The sequence below is a fragment of the Diceros bicornis genome, chromosome 35 (assembly GCF_020826845.1).
Source record: "Diceros bicornis minor isolate mBicDic1 chromosome 35, mDicBic1.mat.cur, whole genome shotgun sequence".
NCBI classification, from domain to species: Eukaryota; Metazoa; Chordata; class Mammalia; order Perissodactyla; family Rhinocerotidae; genus Diceros; species Diceros bicornis.
In genome coordinates this window covers 625,006-643,474 of record NC_080774.1, presented here as the reverse complement: position 1 = coordinate 643,474, position 18,469 = coordinate 625,006, and the positions used below count along the sequence as shown (strand labels likewise).

General features: G+C 62.1%; 1 protein-coding gene across 1 annotated transcript in view; it reads left to right on the top strand.

Annotated features, from left to right (window-relative positions):
* The window catches only part of FBRSL1 (fibrosin like 1), a 92,015-nt gene that overhangs the window by 44,445 nt on the left and 29,101 nt on the right, over positions 1 to 18,469 (top strand). The window contains 1 exon segment of the mRNA XM_058531180.1: positions 14,841 to 14,873. Coding sequence (XP_058387163.1) covers positions 14,841 to 14,873 — 33 coding nt within the window.

Sequence of the window (18,469 nt, the reverse complement as noted above, 5' to 3'; positions counted from 1 at the left end):
GGCTGGTTGGGTTTCCTCACAGCGTGGTGGCAGGGTCTCCGAGTCCCGAGAGTGAGAGTTAAGAGGAGGTGGTAGGTGGTGTGGCCTTGGCTCCGGGCGGTCGCAGTGGCTCCCCCACCCTCTTGTTATAGGCCCGCCGGGGTTTACAGGCGGGGGGTGTCAGCCCCTCTGAAATGGGTTCCGGCAGACGGACAGCCTTAGGAAGCACACCCCGAGGTACGAGCCCCCTGACCCGGCCTCTCCTCAGACTCAGGAGGCACAGCTGGCTTCTGCTGGGGAGGACGGCACGCACACACATGTGACAGCTAACATCATCCAGCAGACTCTTGCTGAGCACCACTGTGTGCCAGGCACTGTCTGGGTGCGGCGGTGAATGAGGCTGACCCGAGCTGTAGCCAGAATAGTAGCAGTGGCCGCCGGTGGGACCACGTCCCATCTGCTGGGGCCACGATCCCGCACACGTTCTGGGTCCTCCCGTGTGCACTCATGTTGACGTGTGTGCACACACACACAGCCCTGTGGCCTCGGGCCGCCGCTTCCTCCTGGAAATGCTTGTCTTGGCTCAGGTTCTGCTCTCAGGTTTCACGGCAGGAGGGGCGCAGCCCTGCCCTCTGGGGCCCCAGGTGTGGCACTCATGGGCCGAGTCCAGGGGGGCCCGCACTCAGGAGGGCAGAGCAGGTGGCTGCCTGGGGATAGGGGACGGAGCTCAGGGTGTCTGGATGGTTGTATGCAGGCCACTTCCAGCTTGGCCCCCGTGAGCCGGCCACAATTGTGGTAAAAGATGGGGTGCAGCCCGTGGTGGGGGGTGAGCTCGGCTCCTCGGGAAGCGTTAGACGGTGGGAGGGTGGGTCAACGTGTGCAGCAGAGCCCTGGCCGGCTGAACTCCTCAGCGGGCTGCTGGGGAGGTGCTGGGGTGCTCCTGAGCCGTCCTGAGACGGGCCTGCCGCCACGCCCACCCCCAGGATCCGCTCAGCACTCACGGCCCCGCACCCCCTGAACAGCAAAGCTGTCTGTGGTGTGGCTGCCGTGGGGCTCCGCTAACCCACTCTGCGCCGGCCGCCTGAGGCACGGGCTCCGGCTTTACGAGGCCGGTTTATGACGCCCGTTACCCAGCTCCATGGGCCACTTCCTCGTGGCGGTAATCTGTACAAAAACAATAAAAACCCATCAGCCTCTCCCTGGGGTCGGGGAGCTGCATTCTCCTGCCGACCTCTGAGCACAGGACGGTCCTTAAGCTGGCTGCTGGGGACGTGGCCACTGCTCCGGGGACAGCGGGGCACCTGAGCACAGTGTCCTTCCCTGTAAGGTCCGCACCAGACCACACCTGGCCTGCCTTTTTTCAGAGGACCCACTGTCCACTCACTTGTCCATCTGTCTGCTCATCCATTCTTCCATCCATCCATTCTTCACTCAGCCCACCTCACAGGGGCTCTGTGGTGCAGCCGTGGCCCACATTTGTCCAGTTGGAGAACATGGAAGTCCTTCCCTGTGGGTTGGTAAGGAGCCCCTGTGTCCTCCTGCCCCTGTCGTCCAGCACCTGTCCTGGCATAGCTGGGGCCAGTGGGCTTCAGTCCCAGCCGGTCAGCAGCACCTCCTCCTTGGGCTGGTTGCAAGATATTTTGAACGTCCAGTCTTGGATACATCCGTGGTGGTATTCCCAGGAAAGCAGACCCCGATGTGGAGGTCAGCATGGGGGGTTTGGCCTTGGGGCCCACATCTGTGGGCAGAGAGGCAGGAGAGGACAGGCTGCAGGGCCCAGGACAGCTAGACTGCCCGTCTTGGCTGTCCCAGGTCAGTGCGTGTGGCACCAGGAGGGGCTTGGGTTTGAGGGCCTCTGCTCCCGCGCCGCCATGGGCAGGCGCTGTGGGCTGCACTCCTTGCGTCTGGGGGCAGGTTCTTCCTGCAGCGGGTCGGGTGGTGAATCGCTGTGCACCCCAGATAGAGCCGGGGCAGAACAGTCGGTAAACAGGATGAAGGTAACCTGCCCAGTACCTTATGGTGGCAAGTGCTAAGGAGACAGGTAAACCAGGCAGAGAGGGTGCTAGATGCAGAGGGGGAGGGTTCTGGTACAGAGGGGAGGCGTGCTGAGTATAGAGAGGAGGGTGCTGAGTATAGAGGGGGGATGGTGCTGGGATAGAGGGGGGAGGGTGCTGAGTATAGAGGGGGAGGGTTCTGGGTATGGGAGAGGGTGCTGGGATAGAGGGGGGAGGGTGCTGAGTATAGAGGGGGGGAGGGTGCTTGGTATAGAGAGGAGGGTGCTGAGTATAGAGGGGGGAGGGTTCTGGGTATGGGGGGAGGGTGCTGGGATAGAGGGGGGAGGGTGCTGGGATAGAGGGGGGAGGGTGCTTGGTATAGAGTGGGGAGAGTGCATGGTATAGAGGGGGAGGGTTCTGGGTATGGAGGAGGGTACTGGGATAGAGGGGGAGGGTGCTTGGTATAGAGGGGGGAGGGTTCTGGGTATGGGGGAGGGTGCTGGGATAGAGGGGGAAGGGTGCTGAGTATAGAGGGGGGAGGGTGCTTGGTATAGAGTGGGGAGGGTGCTGGGTATGGGGGGAGGGTGCTGGGTATGGGGGGGAAGGTGCTGAGTATGGGGGAGAGGGTGCTGAGTATAGAGTGGGGAGGGTACTGGGTGCAGAGGAAGGGTACTGTGTATCTGGGGAGGGATGCTCAAGGACTTGGGCTTATCCCCCGCGTAAATGGGCTCTGAACGGAGGGGTGGGTGTCTGACAGGTTCTGCCTGCCTGGGCCGCTCTGTGGGCACATTTCTGAACCTCATCCATCTGTGGCCATGCTCTGCTGGAAGCCGGGTCCTCGGCCCCTCACTCTGCTGTCCCAGACAGAGGTCAGCTTGGCCAGGGCGGGGTGTACACTGGGCAGGGCCACTCACCCTCCCTCTCCCTCTCGGGCCCCCAGTTTCTGGGCCTCCCCAGGCTCGGGGAAAAAAGGGTGGGCACCTCAGGGTCCTGGGCACCAGAGGTTTCTCCTGCCAGAGACACTTCCCGCCCCCACCCCTTTGTCCCGCCAGATGCTGGGGGTCCTTCCTGACAGGGACATGCTGCGTTCCCTGGGAAGCACCCCCACCCCCACCCCAGGACCTGGGCCCTGAGCTTGCATTGCTGCCTCCTCCCTGCGGGTGTCCGCCCACTCCTGGAGCAAAGACCCCACTGGTCACAGTCAGGTTGGGACAGCACAGACCTGGACAGCAGCTAGCCCCTCCCAGCCCTGGGGCCCAGGCACCCCAGAACCCCTGGGCTTTGGGCAGTGAAGGATCAGCACCTGGCCTACCAGGATGACTCAGGCCACCTGGGCTGGTAAATATTCTGGCTCCCAGCTCTGCTGCTCAGGAACAGGTGCCAGAGCCGCCTCCAAAGGTCATGTGTGACCCCCGGGCACCAGGGGGGGCGCAGGGATGGCAGAGCCAGACGCCATGCACTCCTGTCCTCCCAGAGGCCACACTGCAGGTCCGACGTCCTGTGGAGCCCATGGGCTGAGGGACAGCTGGGCCAGGGGTCTCAGGTAGGGGAGCAGGAGCGTGAGGCTGGGGTGCCGCCTTGGGGCCTCAGTGTCCCCCTCTGAGAGAGGCTGGAGCGGAGTGCCACTGTGCAGGCTGCGGAGGAGGGAACGGCCATGCAGGGTCTGTGCTGTTTCTGCGCCAGCTCGCATCGCTCTTGCATCGTGGGGGATGTCGCTGTCCAGCTCCACGTGTCTGTGACGACGGCGTTACCGAGGGCCGCAGCCTCGGCTCCACCCGCCCCCAGAGGCCCTGCTCCACAGGGACACAGCAGAACAAGTCTCAGGGTCCCTGCCCCGGTGGGGAGATGGTGAGGAGAGCAGAGCCATCAGGGGCAGATGCTCCCAGAGAGCACTGACCACCGTGGGGGCTCCTGGGGACAGCTGTGCCCCATGGTCAGGGGTGGCATCTCAGGAGGAGCCAGCAGGGAAAGTCAGGCCGAGGGCAAACTCAAGGTGGGGTGTCAGTGCATCAGGGCACCAGGGGAGGAGAGAAGAGGTCGCGGGAGGGCAAGGCGCCTGGCGAGCTCGCAGGGCTGAGAGGGAGGCAGGCTTCAAGCAAGGCTTGTCCCAGCAGCCCAAACACATCCGGCCCATGGGTGCTTCTCTGGGCAGGTCACCCCTGGGAGCTTTGGGGTGCTGTCAGCGAGGGCAAACTAGATTCTGGGAAGCACCCAGGGCCTTGGGTACTCTGCTCCAGCCGGGGGCCTAGAGCCCTGGACTGCAGTTGTCTGGGCTTTGAAGGTGAGGCGGGTGTCACCCCAACCCCGTGCATTTCTTCTTGTCTGGGCGAGGGTTGGATTTAGTGGCAGGAGAACATTTGCTCGTGAGAAAACCTCCAGTCTCCATGGCATTTTCCAACTGTCTTTAAAAGCCCCTTCCCATTATTTTATTTCAAACTGGCAACAAGCCCATGAAGGAGGCGTCAGCCCGCCACAGATGTAGGAGCTGGGCGCACGCACCAGCCCACCTCATGCCACAGAGCAGCTGGCTGAGAACACCCCACTGGCAAGCCTGGGTCAGGCATTTGATGGGCCATGGATTTGGGCCCCGTGGTCACTTTGTACCCCAGACCCCTCCTGCGCCCTTGCCCCCAAAAGCTCTGACATGTCCTTTCCTCCATCCGATGCTGAGCTCCCAGCCTCTGCGCAGAGTTCCTCCCCCTCCCCTGGCTCTCCATACAGACGGCCCCACGACTGTCTAGAGGCCTCTGCCCCTCTACGGGCGGCGTGTGTTCTGGTTATTACGTCTCACTGCCTCGTGGATTCAGCTGGGGACACTCCTGCCCCTGTGGTGTCCACTGCGATCACTTGGGGACATTCGGCTGGGCTGGGCTGCAGACTGCAGGGTGGCCTCACTCGCATGCCTGGCCCCTGGGTGGAGACGGCCAGACCCTCTCCATGGCGGCTCAGGGCCCCCACTGGTCTCCCTGTGGGGTAGTGGGACAGCTCGGGGCTCCCAGAGGCCAAGGCAGCCATGGGGCTGGCACAGAGTAGCTGGTCAGCGCAGCCACAGGCCAGCCCAGGTCCAAGGGGAGGAGAAAGGCCCCAGTCCCCAATGGGAGGGTGCCCGAGATGTGCCCACTGCAGTGTGGCCCCGCCATCTCTCCGACGTCCCTCACCAGGCTGCGTGCTCTTCTCACTCGTGTATCAGCCATCTGTTGCTGTGTAACAAGGCACCTCAACTTAGTTGCTTAGAACAGTAGCGTTCATCGTGCCAGCATCTCAGGGCCAGGAGTTTGGAGCGCCTGGCTGTGGGCGGGAGGCCCCTCCTCTCCCCTGAGCCTCTCCAGACGGCGGCCTGCAGGCAACGCAAGGCCTAGCCGTGGACAGCAAGGTCACTCTGCGTGTCCTCTGGGCTGGGACCGCACATGGGGTGGGCTCCGGGAGGGGTCATGGGGGCTGCCACAGCCTCCTCCCCAGTGCTGGGCCCTCCCCAGCCTCCTCCCTGGAGCCCCCACCATCTCTGGATGTGCCCCTGGAGCCACTTGGCTGGCCCATACACTGCCCCCATCACATGGGGCGGCTGCAGAGGCAGAGGGGCGGCCGGCTGGTGCACTTCTCTCCCGGCCCGGCCTGGGGTGTGGGCAGCCCTTGCTGTCCGTCCAGCCAGGGGTCACTTTGGCTTGATGCCCCCACCAACCCCTGGGCCTCCTTGCCCCTCTGTCACCTGGGTGGCCAGTTCCCTGCGTGCAGCTGCTGGTCGAGGTCCCCAGGTGGGTCTGCCTCCCACCCAGACCCAAACCAGGAATCACTCAGCCACATACAGACCTGGCCCCTCAGAACAGCCCAGGGCAGTTCAGCCCCACCCCCTGAAGGCCTCGGCCCCCACACAGCTCCAGACAGCGTGAGCCACAGGACTCGCATCCAGTCAGGTGACCAGGCCACAGTCCTGTCCCGGAGGCTGGACACGGACGCTCTGGACAAGCCTGTGGGGGCCGCCCAAGACAGTGGCCACACATGCCAGGAACCACAGCTGGAGGGGGGCAGGCCGGGGAGTGCTGGGTGACAGGGCGGGTGACAGGCTGGGCCGCCGGAAGCAGAGCCTGGATCCGGAGTGCCCTCAGAAGCTGAAATTCAATTACGTGTAACAGGCGGGGCCGCGGGCCACAGAATGTCAGGAATTAGTGTTCACGCTGTTCTGGTGAAGACTTCTGTGTTGATAAATAATTCATGAGGCAGTTAGCGCTTTGAGTCTGACAACACGAGAATATATTAATACAGTCGACTTCGCGAAAGGTCAGCTGCATGGCGGGGCCAGGGGCCGTCTTTTATTCATTCTCTAACACGGGCTCGTTAATGATTCCGGCCCAGCGAGGGCCGCACTAGGAGAGCTGCTAATGAGAAAAAGGCAGAGTGGGTTTGATGTCTGACACGCCGTCCACGGGTGTGGAGGAAGGAAGAGAAGGACCGAGGCCCCGGTAAGGCCCCTGAGCCTGGAGCAGAGGGTCCCCGCCTGCCCCCCGCAGCTTGGGTGGGGCTGAGGAGGGGTGGGAAGAGGCGAGCAGGTACCCCCCAGCACGAAGTCCTCAGCGGCAACTGTTGGCTGTCGCCAAGGATTTGTGGAGCATTCACTACAGGCCCTGAGGCCAGAAGATTGAAGAAACCCAGAATCCCTGCTCTCCTGGGGGCCACGGGAAACGGAGCTGTAAGGAAAACGCTGGTGTGTCCCAAGTGTGCACAGGAGATGGGCATGGAGGGAGTGTGTGGAGGTGCACCCTCAGGCTCAGGGTCCAGAGGTGCCGTTTTAGCAAAGAACCGGAGGAGCTGCCTCTTGGGGAACCCTGGGGAATGGCCATTCCACAGGGGAGCAGCACGCGCAGGCCCAGGCAGGACCCTGTCTGTCGTGTGTGCGCGTGTGCGCGTGTATGACAGCGTGTGTGCATGTGTGTGCCTGTACGACCTCGTGTGCACATGTGTGTACGTCAATGTGTGCATGTGTCTGCGGGCGTGTGTATGCACGTGTGGCTGCATGTGGCAATGTGTGTGTGTGTGTTTGTCGGTGTGTGTCTCTGCGGGCATGTGTGCGGACATGTGCCTGTATGTGACAGTGTGAGTGCTTGCACCTCATGCACCTGTAATTACAGTCGGTACAGCCTGCAGGCGGCGGGGTCGGGGTGAAGCAAGGTCAGCTGGGGGCCCTGGGGGTCAACGGGGCGTCAGGTTTGCCCCAGGAATGATGACATGGCCCCTGCTGTGTCACCAGGAGCTGCTGGTGGGAACACGCGGCACAGAGGGCATGGGGGTGGAGGGGTGGGCAGGTTTAGCCCATCTGGGGGCAGTGGATTTGCCCATGGGGTGGGTAGAGGCTGCGGGGGGCTCACGGGTTCCCCAGTAGCATGGAGCTGTGCCAGCTGCCGTGGGAGATGGTGGCCAGCAGCCAGGGTGCCAGGCCACATTCCATCCAGGGGAGATGCCCTCCACGCCCGCTGTCACAATGTCCTGCGACACCTCTCCATGGGGCGAGACCATGTAGCCACCACACAGAATTGAAGAGCAGAGAATACCGTGCCCTCGGAGAAACTACAGGAAGAGGAGAGCTGTTCAGGGAAACAAAGCACGTTCAGAGCGTGAATGTCAGGCCCATGTCCGCCAGCAGATAGGGCAGGTCCCAGTGCAGATCCCAGGAACAGAGGCCCTGGGAGGCTCCCAGCGAGTTCTCGTGCCTGACAGGCAAACTTGGAGAAGAGACCCACAAAACGACACCCAGTTCTCCTTGATTCTGTGGTCACTGCAGCTGGAGGAAATTAAACATGACTTCACCATAACAGCGTTAGAGTGAAGGCTCCCGTGGTGCCGAGCAGGTTTTCAGCTCTGACAGAACCTTCCAGAATTGTATGAGGTGCTGGGTGATGCTGTGGGGACATCCAGAACACCTCTAGGAGTGCCATCCCTTCAAGACCCTGAGTGGGGAGGAGACAGTAGGGCAGTTGAGACATGGTGCTCAGAGCCCAAGTGATCCATCCTTTCATTCATTCCACGCCCGTGCTGTCCTGGTTCTGTGTGACCCATGCTAAGTCATTCATTCATCCATCCCTTCATTCATTCCACAGCCACTGTCCTGGTTCTGTGTGTACCATGCTAAGTCATTCACTTGTTCATTCCATGCCTGCACATCTTGGTTCTGTGTGTACCTTGGAAATGAGATCTTTGTCCTCAGGGAACTTGTGTTTCAGTGGGACAAGACTGACGATAAACAAACTAGCAACTAATTGAAGATGGTTGCAGGGCGCAGTCGGGGTTCTGAGTAGGCAGGGCTTGGGGTACTGCTCCACGCAGAGCCCAGGGAAGGGTGAGGAGGGCTGGTCTGGCAGGAGCTCAGGCGAGCTTTCAGGGGCCAAGTGCAGAGGCAGTAGGGCAGGGCACGGGGCAGGCATGGGAAGGGTTGGAATTCTGTTCCAGAGCCTTCTGAGATTTCAGGGGCTGGGAGGGGTGGCTTTTTCCATGCTGCCTTCCCCTCTGACCAGGCAATGGTTCCACCTCAGACTCCTCACTGATGCGGGATTGGAAGCCGTGGTGTCATAGTGACAACTCAAGACAAGGCCCTGGGGGCAGAATGCAGGGACACCTCCTCGTCTCTCAGGGCCCCCTCAAAGCCCACTGCCCAGCTGTGGGACTGTCTCTTATCAGCTGGGTACAGCAGCCTCTGTGGGGCCCACCAGAGCTCCACCACTGCCCATGAAGGGGTCACCAGACCGGAGGCCACCCAAGCTCCCCGCTGTACCCAAGGCGTGGATGTAGGGGGTGGAACGGGCTGCGGGGCTCCCAGCCCTCCTGGCCATGAGGGGCCATGGGGCTGGGCGGGCGAGTGATGCGGCCTCTCCGGGCCCACTCTGGGGGAAGCACCCTGCCAGGGCGGACTCCGGCCTCGTCCGTCCTGCTGTCACCACCTGTCACGGGTGACGACGGCTCTGCCCCCAAGTGCACCTGCGCAGCTCCTGCTGCGCATCTCTGCCGAGTGGGTCTCCCACTTGCTGTCGGCTCATGGAGGCAGTCCGCTCAGGCAATTAGGCTGTAGTAACTTAATTGCTTGTTAATTGGGTAATTAGTGCTTTGTTTTGCTTTAAAGCCTAAACATTTATAAAAAGTGAGTTAGCTGAGTAAACAGGAATGGGATTTCAGGATCTCCCATCCCCTATCGTGCATAACTAGCCAGGCTCGACTGTGACTCTGGCCAGGGTGGCCAGGGGCCCTTTGGGAGCAGAACTGGGGCCTCCGTCCAGTCTCAGCTGCCATGAGGGGGTCACCAGTGTGGGCCCCTGACCAGACAGCTCAGGTTAAGACTGCGGGTTCCAGAGCCCGCTCACCCACCCTGCAGTGGTGCCCTGGGTGGTCTCCCAACCACTCAACCTATTTCTCCATATGTAAGCAGGTGGGTCTGTGGAGGGACTGAGTGAAGTGTACAGAAGGCACCGTAGTGACAAACGCAGCATCAGCCCCCCCGGTCCCCCCCCCATGGCTGCCTGGGCCTCCTTTGCCAGTGGGATGTCAGGGGGCTCCCTCTCCTGCCCCCATTCCTGCCAGCCCTACAGTCCCAGGGCTGCCACCCAGCAGTGCCCAGACCCCAGGCTCCAGGCTCAGCTGGGGTCTGGGGCAGGCAGGCAGTGAACTCAGCTCCCAGCCCTTGCTCACTGGCAATGTGGCCGTAAGCAAGTCCCTTTATCCTCTGAACCTCCACCTTCTCATCTGTGAAATGGGCTAGTACCATGGTAAGCACTGGAGGCCATGGTTGCTACCTTGAGCGGAACAGCGGCCCTTGTGCGGCAGCGTGGCCGACTCTCGCAGCCATTGCTGGTGGGAGCCAGCGCCGCCCAGCACTCAGACACGATCACCCTACTGATCCCACGGCCTCCCTGTTCTGCAGGTGAGGCGGCTGAGGCCCCAGCTCCACGCTCCCGGCACCCCCACCCACGAGTCCCCAGAGGAGGGCGAGGCTGGGTGGGCGTTCACTTGCCTCCCTGGTGTGCAGAGCCCCCCGCCTCACTGCACCAGGGTCTGCTCATTGAGGGGCAAGGGGACCTGGCTGAAACCCCTGTCTGCTGTGCATTTATTTACATGACTGAGGTGGGCATAAAAGGATGAAAAATGGCCTTTCCAATGTGACTCCTCCCAGGCTGCCCCCCACCCAAGCCTCCCCCGGGTTCACTGCTCCTCATTTTAGCTGACTCGCTTAATTGGTGTGTGTTCTACATCCCAGTGGAGCGTGTGCGGCAGAAACGAAGGTGAGCACGTCGCACACTCGTGCACAGAGGATGGATCCCCACGGCGGGGCAGGGCGGGCGGGCGATGCCTCTCTCCCCTCCGCCAGTTCTCCCAGGGTGGCTCCAATGAGCAGAATGTTTGATAAGCTGGAGCCGATGTGCTGAGACCCTCTGAAGGGCCACAGAGGCAGGAGCCCCGAGCACAGACACAAATTGTCAGCACAGCCAGCACTCCTGGGCCACAGGTGTGGGGACACGTGGCCCCGTAGCAGGTCGTGCACAGGTGCCACGCACGCACGTTGGGACCTGGCAGGACACCTGGGGTAGAGCGCCCGTTGGATAGGATGCCCAGCTGCACACGGGTGAGAGGCCTCAGAGCATGACTCGACCCGTCTTGGCACGCACGCATTGCACACTCGAGCTGTGAGAACACAGCCAGCACATGCTGCCCACACCGAAGACTTGTGCCCCTGGAATTCCCTGCATGTGCCCCTCCTCCCTGCCCCTCTCATCCCCACCCCACGGGTGTCTCTGGGCCAGGCCCGGATGCTAGAACATCTGATAGGAGCAGTGGGCTCAGCAGCAAGGTCTCCCTGCCCATGAATTTTTCATGTTTTTGTTTGAGAAATGGGAGACAGGCGACCTTCCTCTGAGCTCTGCTGTGAAGCAGTAATTGACGTTCACACTGAGAGAAGAAAAAGGCACGTTTCTGTTGCTGCTGGGTCACAGTGTTGATTTGTGTCTCCTGATTGTGGAGGGGGATGAGCAGCCCCCACCCCAAGCAAGTGGCTACCCAGGTTTCTGCAAGAGGCCTGGTGATGGAGGCCAGATTCTCCAGAACTCCTGTGCAGGTGCTCCTGGGGGAGCAGGACACTGTCGGGTGAGAGGTGTCTGTGCCCAGACCTTGTGGGGGGCTCAGATGCAACCAAGGGCTAGTCAGGTGAGATGAGGGAAGGGGCTGGGGCAGATGATGGTGGTGATGATGGTGACGATTGTGATGGTGATGATAGTGATGATGGTGGTGATGGTGATGATGGTGCTGGTGGTGACAGTGGTGATGATGAGATTGATGGTGGTGATAATGGTGGTGACGATGGTGATGGTGATGAAAATGGTGATGGTGATGATGGTGCTGGTGGTGATGGTGGTGACAGTGGTAATGATGATGATGGTGACAGTGATGATGGTGACAGTGATGAAGATACAGTCATTCTGTATATCATACTGAGTACATACCCAATACTGTCCTAGTGCTTTGTATGTATTCACTCATTTAAGCTGCACAACCCTGTAGATGGGCTGTTGTCTCTATTTTATAAAAGCATAAACTGAGGCACACAGAGGTCGAGGGAGTTGCCCAAGGCTGCATGGCATAGGTGGCAGCACAGCAGGTATCTGCTCCAGAGCCCATGTCTTGGCCTCCCTGCCATGCCCTGCACATCCCCTAGGGTCCTGGGGTCTGTCCTCTGCTCCATGGACTCCCCGCCTGGACTCCCACCCTCACCGGGGTGATGCTCCCCAGGGCTGCCCAGCCCAGCCCGGCCCGACCCCGTGAAGGTTGCCTCGCTCAGGCAGCTCCTGCAAGACAGATGTGGCTGTTTCCCCTCCTTGCCCTGATTAATTGTCTCGTTCAACTTCTACTCTATTGCAGTTAAACATTAATTCCGTAGGACTTAATAACGTGAATTCATTTACGCCGTGGCCTGTACCGGCTGACAGCAATGTGCTGTTTGGTTAATCGCAGGATCCCTGTGCTCACTGGAGAGCACCCTTGCCCTTCCTTGATGTTGGATCATGAAGCTGTCACTACACCTTCCAAAACCATGGGGAGAGATGTGAAACCGGGCCTAGGGTGGAGCGGGGCTGGGCCTGGGGATGGTTCTGGGTGCCCCGAGTGAGAGGCGTGCCCCACACCAGGCCCGGTTTGATGGGCTTACAGTTTCTAACTCAAGGGCTTTGTGCCGCTAATGAAGCAGGAAGAGGCCCGACTGGGGGCTCTGGCAGCTCCGCCGCTGGCTCCACTGTTTCTTTGCCGGCTGCACAGTCACAGGGGTTCCTGACCCCCCAGGCCTCTTCCTCCAGGCCCTCCTCCCCACAGGCCACGACCCCTGACCACCCCCCTTCTCTCCCGGCACAGAGACCGTCCTGAAGGGCCGGCCATGTCCCTAACTTTCCCTCTTCCAGTGTGCCGTGGCTCCCACAACAAAGTTCATTCCAAGCTCTCTGGGGCGATGACGCTCCACGTGTTCCAGCATGTTCTGGCCCACTCACCTCCCCTGCCTCATCTCCCATGCTCTGTCCTCACCTTCCTGCTATGCCTCACGGGTTTCAGCCACCCCACACTCTCCCCACCCTGCGGAGCCGGCCATAAGGGGCCGATCTGGCCTCTTATCTGACTGTGTGGCCAAGAGACTGGGCCCACATGTCCCTTCTGGCATTTGTGAAAGGACACCCACCCTGCAGGTCTTGAGCCGGGCTCTGCGGGGTGCAGTGCAAGGTTGGGGGGCAGATGGCCCATGGGACTGCTGGGATGGGAAGCCTCAGGAAACTCCCTCCACATGCCCATCCCTGCAGCCAGGGGTTCTAGGCCTGGGGTCCCCGCCATTCCCCTCGGGTCGCCACCATCCCCAGCGGTCCCCACCATCACCAGCGGTCCCCACCCTCCCCTTCAGGTCCTCACCATCCCCAGGGGTCCCTGCCATCCCCTTCAGGTCCCCGCCATCCCCTTCAGGTCCCTGCCATCCCCTTCAGGTCCCTGCCATCCCCTTCAGGTCCCCGCCATCCCCTTCAGGTCCCTGCCATCCCCTTCAGGTCCTCACCATCCCCAGGGGTCCCCGCCATCCCCTTCAGGTCCTCACCATCCCCTTCAGGTCCTCACCATCACCAGCGGTCCCCACCATCCCCTTCAGGTCCCCGCCATCCCCTTCAGGTCCCTGCCATCCCCTTCAGGTCCCCGCCATCCCCTTCAGGTCCTCACCATCCCCAGCGGTCCCCACCATCCCCAGGGGTCCCTGCCATCCCCTTCAGGTCCCTGCCATCCCCTTCAGGTCCCCACCATCCCCTTCAGGTCCCTGCCATCCCCTTCAGGTCCTCACCATCCCCAGGGGTCCCTGCCATCCCCTCAGGTCCCCGCCATCCCCTTCAGGTCCCTGCCATCCCCTTCAGGTCCTCGCCATCCCCAGGGGTTCCCACCATCCCCATGGGTCCTCGCCATCCCCTTTGGGTCCCCACCATCTCCAGGGCTCCCCATCATCCCCTGGGGTCCGCACCATCCCCAGAAGTCCCTACCATCCCCAGGGGTCCCAAGCCCAGGGTCCCCACCATCCCCAGGGGTCCCCTCTGTCCCATCAGGTCCCCACCATCCCCTGGTGTCCCCACCATCCCCAGAAGTCCCTGCCATCCCCAGGGGTCCCAGGCCCAGCGTCCTCGCCATCCACCAGGTTGCTGTGTGGCTGCAGTGGTGGCTGGTGAAGCACCAGGCGTGTCCCTACAGCTCTGTGAACTTTGTCACTGAGGGCATCCCAGCCCTCACCCAGGGCGCGGAGGGCAGGGTGCCCGCGGGGCCAGTTGCCTGAGTTAGTGGAGTGGAGGATGCGCGTTAGCGGCACCACCCGTGTCACAGGACCCATCGCCCTCCGTGCGACCCGGAGAGGTTTGTGTTCAGCCATGATTCTTTTGACATGAACATGTCATAATTGCTGTTGCTGGGGGAGGATTTTTTCTTTATATCTTCTAGGGGAGAATTGCTGTGGTTTGTAGAGCAGTCTTTGTTTTTAAAGCTCTGCTTACTGGAAGTGGGAAGCAGAGCTTTTGTACCATCACCATAGTCTTTCCTTAACCAGCTGAGCTAACAGGAGCCGCTTCCACTGGGCACGTCCGCAGGGGCAGGCGGGGCGGCACCTGGGCGGCCCTCCCTGCAGCGGCACCTCTGGCCACAGGCCTGTCCAGCTTTCTTCGGTGGTGGCTGGGCTTCCATGTCTCCCTGTCCGGGTGGCACCCTTGACCCCCTCCCTGAGCCCCAGTCCGTTGGCCTTGTAAAGTGTGCAGGGTGCAGAGTGTGCCCACCGCCCAGGAGCACTAGCCCCTTGCCTCTCACCCAGCCTCCTGCCTGGAGAGCTCAGCACATGGGATGGGGCCTGAGGGGTCACAGGGGACAGTGACCTGGGGGCGAGGGTGAGGCTGCTCCACGTGTTAGCTACCTAAGGTGAGGAGGGGACCCCGGTTGGTCCTGGGTGTGGAGGGGGCCCCTGCCGGCCCAGGTGAGGAGGGGCCCCGGCGGGCTCAGGCATGAGGCTTCCTGGCTCGCTCTGGGCCCGTTTGCTCTGGGGTGGGTGCGTCTGTCTGTCCAGTATGCTCCTCTGTGTCACCTCTGCTTTGCCCTCCCCAGGACTGCCAAAGGCCAGGATGGAACTCTGCCCTGACCCCAGGTCCCTCCCAGCCCCCTGTAGCCTGGGCCCCTGGTCCAGCTGGCCGAGGATGCCCCCCAGGCCTGAGGCACCTCCCACACTGCCGCCTTCTTCCCTCTAGTGCCCGCCCTGCGGTCTCGGGGAAACCGCAGCGTGCAGGGGTGCCATGCGGGGTGCGGGGTGCGGTGGGCAGTGACTCACCCCTCTCTCTCTCTCCTCTGCAGTGTGACAGCGAGAGTGAGGACGGGGACGACAAGGTAAGCCCCGCCCCTTCAACCCCCCTGGCTGACTCGACCCCAGGCAGGAAGGTCATGGTTCTCCCAGGTGTGGGGCACAGCTTCACCTGGCTGAGGACCAGGTGCAAGAGATGTCCGTGCTGGGGCACTGCGTGGCACCCCCTGGGATGGGGGCGCTGCAGGCAGAGCGGGGACATGCTCCATTGGGCCAGTGCAGCCCCTGGCTTCTCCAGGCTGGGCCGTGACCATCCCCAGGAGGTGAGACTTCTGCTGATGCGGCAGCTACCCTCGCTTTTCAGGAACAACGAAGTCCCACTGGCTCGGGGCTCACGCGGCTGGAGTGTTTAGCCCGGGAATCTCCTGAGCCTTCCCGCGGCCACGGCGCAGGCCTCCTCAGGCTCCTTCCCGCAGCTCCTGCCGTTGGCCCTTGGAGTTCAGGGGTCCTTGGCCCTGCCATCTGCGGGGCCTTGTGTGTTCTGGAGGGAGGGGGAAAGGCCACCCAGCGGTCTCAGCTCAGCGGCTGTTTGTGGGGCACCTACTCTGTGCTGAGCTCTGTGGGGGGTGCCACTCCGCCTGGCTCTGGGGGGGCAGCAATCAAGAGAAGCAGCAGTAGGAGTGAGATTCCGCGGGCACAGACGCCTGGCACTCACTCGTCCGCATGTCCCAAAGAACTGTGGCAGGAACTGTCACTACCTGATGTAGACGTGGAGACTGAGGCACAGAGAGGGTAAGGAGCCTGCCTGAGGTCGCACAGCTGGAACTGGGGAAGGCTAGGTGAAAAGAGTCTTAGGTGGTGGTGAGGCCGGCAGGGCTGGGGCTCTCGTCCTCGGGGGTGGGGTCCCTCTGAAGAGGAGCATCCAGGCTCTGGGGATGGTGTGTGCAAGGGTGCTGTGCGGGAGGCAGACAGAAGGGCCCACTGAACACTGACTGGTTTTTAGGCAAGTTTTTGTGAAATAGAGTAAAGTTCCGTTGGGAGATGTGTGTGGCATGTGGCCCTCCTTCCGGCCTACCTGGTGTGTCCCGGCCTGCATCGGGCAGGAGCCGTCCGTGCTCTGGACGGATGGACCGGTCATACCCTCTCACAGGCTTCACGCTCGGGCACAGCTCAGCAGATGAGCATGTGAGCAGGTGTGGAAAGGACCCGAAGGCCACTCAGCAGGGTGACAGGGTCAGGACAGGCCTGCAGAGGGTGCCTGGGGGTCCACATGACCAGCCACCTGGGGGGCATCGCCTGGGCCGGGCGACCAGCTGAGAGTGAGCGTCATCTCAGGGGCCTAGGAGGGGAACGGGAGGGGCTGGGGCATCACCCTGCGGCTGGGAGAGGAGCAGGTGTCGACAGGTGAGGTCTGAGACTCCCCAGGATGTGCCATCCAGGATGAGTGGGCACGGAAGCCCTGCGTAGGGTCATTGCCCTGGTCTGGACCATCCGGCGAAGGTGGCCAGAGGGCAGAGCAGCTGGGAAGTGACTGGCATTCTCTGCGGTCCCAGGTGCCCTCCCCTCAGCCATCCTGTGGGTGGACGGAGTGTCGGGGTCTGAGGGACACAGCTGGCCCCCCAGGCGCCTGTGTGGCCCATACACTGCCCACAACCTCCGCGGCCGCCCAGACCGTGGGACCGGCTGCCTGCGGGAGCTGTCATTCCTCCATCTCGTTAACAAACTAGATTACGGCCCTGGGAAGGTGCTGAACCAGCACATCCCCTTCAGCACCTCCTTTAATTTAAAACCAATTTGCAGGAAAAGCTCTCTGAAGCCAGGGGCTGCTCTGGGGCAGGGGCAAGGGGAGGGGGTTTCTGAGGCCCTGAGACTGCTGGCAGTTCCCGTCCAGGTGCCCCTCGGCCTGTCTTCTACAGGAGAAACAAAGCCACTTCCCCAAGCTGGTTCCCGGTGTTCACGTCCCAGAGCAGCCGCCAGCTTATGCCACCCATAACCACTGCCGCCTGCTCTCCCGCACCAGAGGGCCCACCCCGCCCTCCAGGCGCCTCCAGGGCTCAGCTCAGCCTGGTCCCTTGTCAGTGCTGGTCCTGGCATATTTCCCCCTCCACCCCTGGGTGCACACCTCCTGCAGGAGCAAGAGCTCCAGGGGGTGGAGACCCGCAGGCGCTGGAAGGGGCCAACGCCAGGGCGCAGGGGCCATGGCCCAGCCCCACAGCAGCTCTGACTACACGCTCTGAGAGTGAAAAATCACTTCCACACGTGGCCATCAATGCCCTGGACCAGGGCCAGAGGCCGTGACCAAGGGCTGACAGGAGGCTGTGGCTTTGGCCTCCTCCGAGCTCCCGTCCACCCAGGAGCCTGCAGGCCGGCCCTGAGCGGTACCCAAGGGCCTGCCCAGCCCAGCCTGGCCGAGGGACGAGGGTAGAGCAGGTGTGGTCAGGAGGGGTAGGTAGGGAGCTCACTCTGGACAGGTCTGGGTGGAGTCTGGATCTGGTGGTTCCTGTCTTCCCAGTGATCCCCTCATGCAGCCTGCAGGAAGAGCCCCTGCTCAGAAGGGTTTTCGGGAGGCCAGGGTGCGAGTTGCAGAGCCATCTGCCCAGAGGGGCCTGCCGGGTCTACGCAGGGCTGACTTCTCTGCTGGCTGGGAGACCCCCTGTGGGCCTCCGCTGGGGCCTTGGTGGCTGTGGTCCTGGGGAGGACAGGCAGATGCTGGCAGAGCCTTCCCCACAGCCGTCCGATTGTGGGAGGTCCCAGGGCTTCCCAGAGAGGCCAGCTGGGCTAGGAGCTCCCTCCAGGGCGGGGGGCAATGCACCGGCCAGCCGGGACGTGTCTTAGTATTTCTGCCACCGGGATGGGGACGTGCGTGTCAGCGCTGGCCAAGCTGCTATGACTTACCAGGCCCCGCATTCCACCTTCCTGCACCACTGAGCTTACAGACTGATCACCGCCTGCCTGGTGAGGCAGGGGCAGTGTTGTTGCAAACACCCTGTGAGGCGGGAGCAGAGGGAGGGAGAGAGAGAGGGGATGAGTCCATGGGGCCACTTCGCACAATCACAGCAAGAAGTTCAGGTTTTGTTCCAAGTGCAGTGGAGAGCCACCATCTTGGCGGTCCCTGCCACACGGCCTCGCCCTGCAGTGCTCCCCAGTGCTCAGTCCTCTTGGCTGCACAGGGACACTAACTGTGCACTGCAGTTGTCACCCGTGGTTCAAACCCCTCAGTGTCCTGCTTGGCAAGGGACGCCTGTCACTCAGCACTGTTTGGGGTGGTGAGCAGCGAGAGTTTGGATGGTAAGAGAGACTGAGTGCCTACTGCCTTGCCTCAGCCGGGCCGGGTGTCATGAGTGACTTCCTCCGGGAAGCAGGCGCAGGTCGGAGGGCCGGGTCTGCCCAGGTCACCATCCCTCCCCCGTCCCCCACCCTGGTCAGGCTGACCTGCCGGAGGGCAGGGACCCCTCCCAGGAGCAGAGAGAAGGGCCTCTGCCCTCTGCGGCACCCCGACTTCGTCTCTCCGGGTGCATAGCTAGGTGAAGCCGTTCACCCCTTTAAGGAGGAGCTAGGCAGGGGAGGAAGACCAGGGGTCTCCACAGTACCTCCAGACAGAAGTCCTGACTTCCCGAGCCTGCAAGAACCCGGGAGGGAGAGAACACAGCGTCTGCTTGCAGCGGCGCCCCGGCCTCCTCTG